At 47.5% G+C, this 1,834-nt stretch overlaps 1 protein-coding gene across 1 annotated transcript in view; it reads right to left on the bottom strand.

The window, feature by feature from the left end:
* The window catches only part of TMEM44 (transmembrane protein 44), a 35,721-nt gene that overhangs the window by 3,944 nt on the left and 29,943 nt on the right, over positions 1-1,834 (bottom strand). Inside the window, 1 exon segment of the mRNA XM_032272251.1 lies at positions 1,092-1,121. Coding sequence (XP_032128142.1) covers positions 1,092-1,121 — 30 coding nt within the window.

The raw sequence follows: 1,834 nt of genomic DNA, 5'->3' as shown, positions 1-1,834 counted from the left end.
AAAAAAAAAAAAAAAAAAAAATATATTCTTGCCAACCCTGACCAATTCAGGTGCCTGCAAACAGAAAACAACCTGTCCCTTTGATCAAATGAGCCTTTAAACTGGTACAGGGTACGTGCCAGCACACCCAGCTAATTTTTGTATTTTCAGTGGAGAGGGGGATCTCCTATGCTGGCCAGACTGGTTTCCAACTCCTGACCTCAGGTGATCCGCCCCCATCAGCCTTCCAAAGTGCTGGGGTTACAGGCGGGAGCCACTGCGCCCAGCCTAAAACTTCATTTTATGATAAACCACTCCTGGAAATCAGGCATGAAGAGAATCTGAGCAAAAGATGATCCATTTTCATATCAGAACAATCCTAGGAGACGACAGGCACAGGTAGTCACAAAACGTGCCCATCTGTCACCTGGAGGCAAGGGTGGCATAGAGACAGCACCAGCTGCCCAGGGTCCCGGAATGACAGAACTGTTTCTTGCCACAGCTGCTGCGGCCACGTCTGCCACTACTACTATTGTTCCAAACCATGTTTCTTCACTGGGTTACACACCTTCTTGGGGTTCCTACTAGATAGCTTGGGCCTACCTGAATACCCGCAAAGCAGAACTCAGAACTGAGAGAGCCCTGAAAATCCCATGGATCCTCAGTCTTGCCTATCATTTGATACTTTTTTTTTTTTTTTAACTCAAGACAGAGTCTTGCTCCGTCACCCAGGCTGGAGTGCAATGGCACGATCTCGGCTCACTGCAACCTCCATCTCCCAGGTTCAAGTGATTCTCCTATCTCAGCCTCCCGATAGCTGGGATTAGAAGCACACGCTGCCATGCCCGGCTAATTTTTTATAATTTAGTAGAGATGGTGTTTGCTGTGTTGTCCAGGCTACTCTCGAACTCCTGACCTGGTGATCCGCCTGTCTCGGCCTCCCAAAGTGCTGGGATTACAGGCGGGAGCCACTGTGCCTGGCGGACATTTTTTCTTTTACTAAAGGAATTTGTCATTGGGCCAGCCATCTAAGGAGGTCTCACAAAAACAGGGACTGAAATCAAGCCATAGGTAAACCCCTCCTGGAAGAGAAAGAGCATGACTGTCCATACCTGCTCCGAGTTTAGGGCCTCCCAATACTTCTGCTGTAGAATAAAAAGAGAGATAGGAAAAGCGTTGGACAGATTTTGCCACCATCACACAGCAGAGCAGAGCTCAGGGCCAGCCTGTCTGCTCAGTGAGCCAGGAGACAGGCCCTTAGATGGCTGGGGGCAAAGCGACAGGTGACTTCAGCAAGCAGGAAGGCAGCAGCTCCCAGCAGTTGCAATTGAGCTACATGATCAATGAGACAGTTATACTTATGAAAGGCTGCATGTCCTGGGAAAAATTATAATCTATCAAGATTTAAAAATTACCGTTAGTAGAAATTATTAGGAGTAGTAGTAATAATAATAAATCTCTCAATTATTAACCACATGGTTGACATGATTCAACTCAAACCCATAAAACTAAGAAAGAGATGCCAATAAAATCCCTGCCTTGCGAAATCGGGGTATTTGGTACCAGCCAAGATTCATTTGTAGTCAGTGTTTACTGCATGGTTGGTCCCACTCCAAACCTCAAGTATGTCTGACTCAAATTCTTGCAGGGCAGGCATCACGTCTGTCCTTGTTACTCCAGCACCTCCTGCAGCACCTGAGAAATGTATGTTTGTTTTTTTTTGAGACGAAGTCTCACTGAGCCGCCCAGGCTGGAGTGCAATGGTGTGATCTCTGCTCACAGCAACCTCTGCCTCCCAGGTTCAAGCGATTCTACTGCCTCAGCCTCCTGAGTAGCTGGGACTACAGGCACGCAC

This window comes from Sapajus apella, unplaced genomic scaffold, assembly GCF_009761245.1.
Source record: "Sapajus apella isolate SASKATOON/1434 unplaced genomic scaffold, GSC_monkey_1.0 scaffold378, whole genome shotgun sequence".
NCBI classification, from domain to species: domain Eukaryota; kingdom Metazoa; phylum Chordata; class Mammalia; order Primates; family Cebidae; genus Sapajus; species Sapajus apella.
The sequence above is the reverse complement of the archived record's forward strand: the minus strand, read 5'-3'. Positions and strand labels throughout refer to the sequence as shown.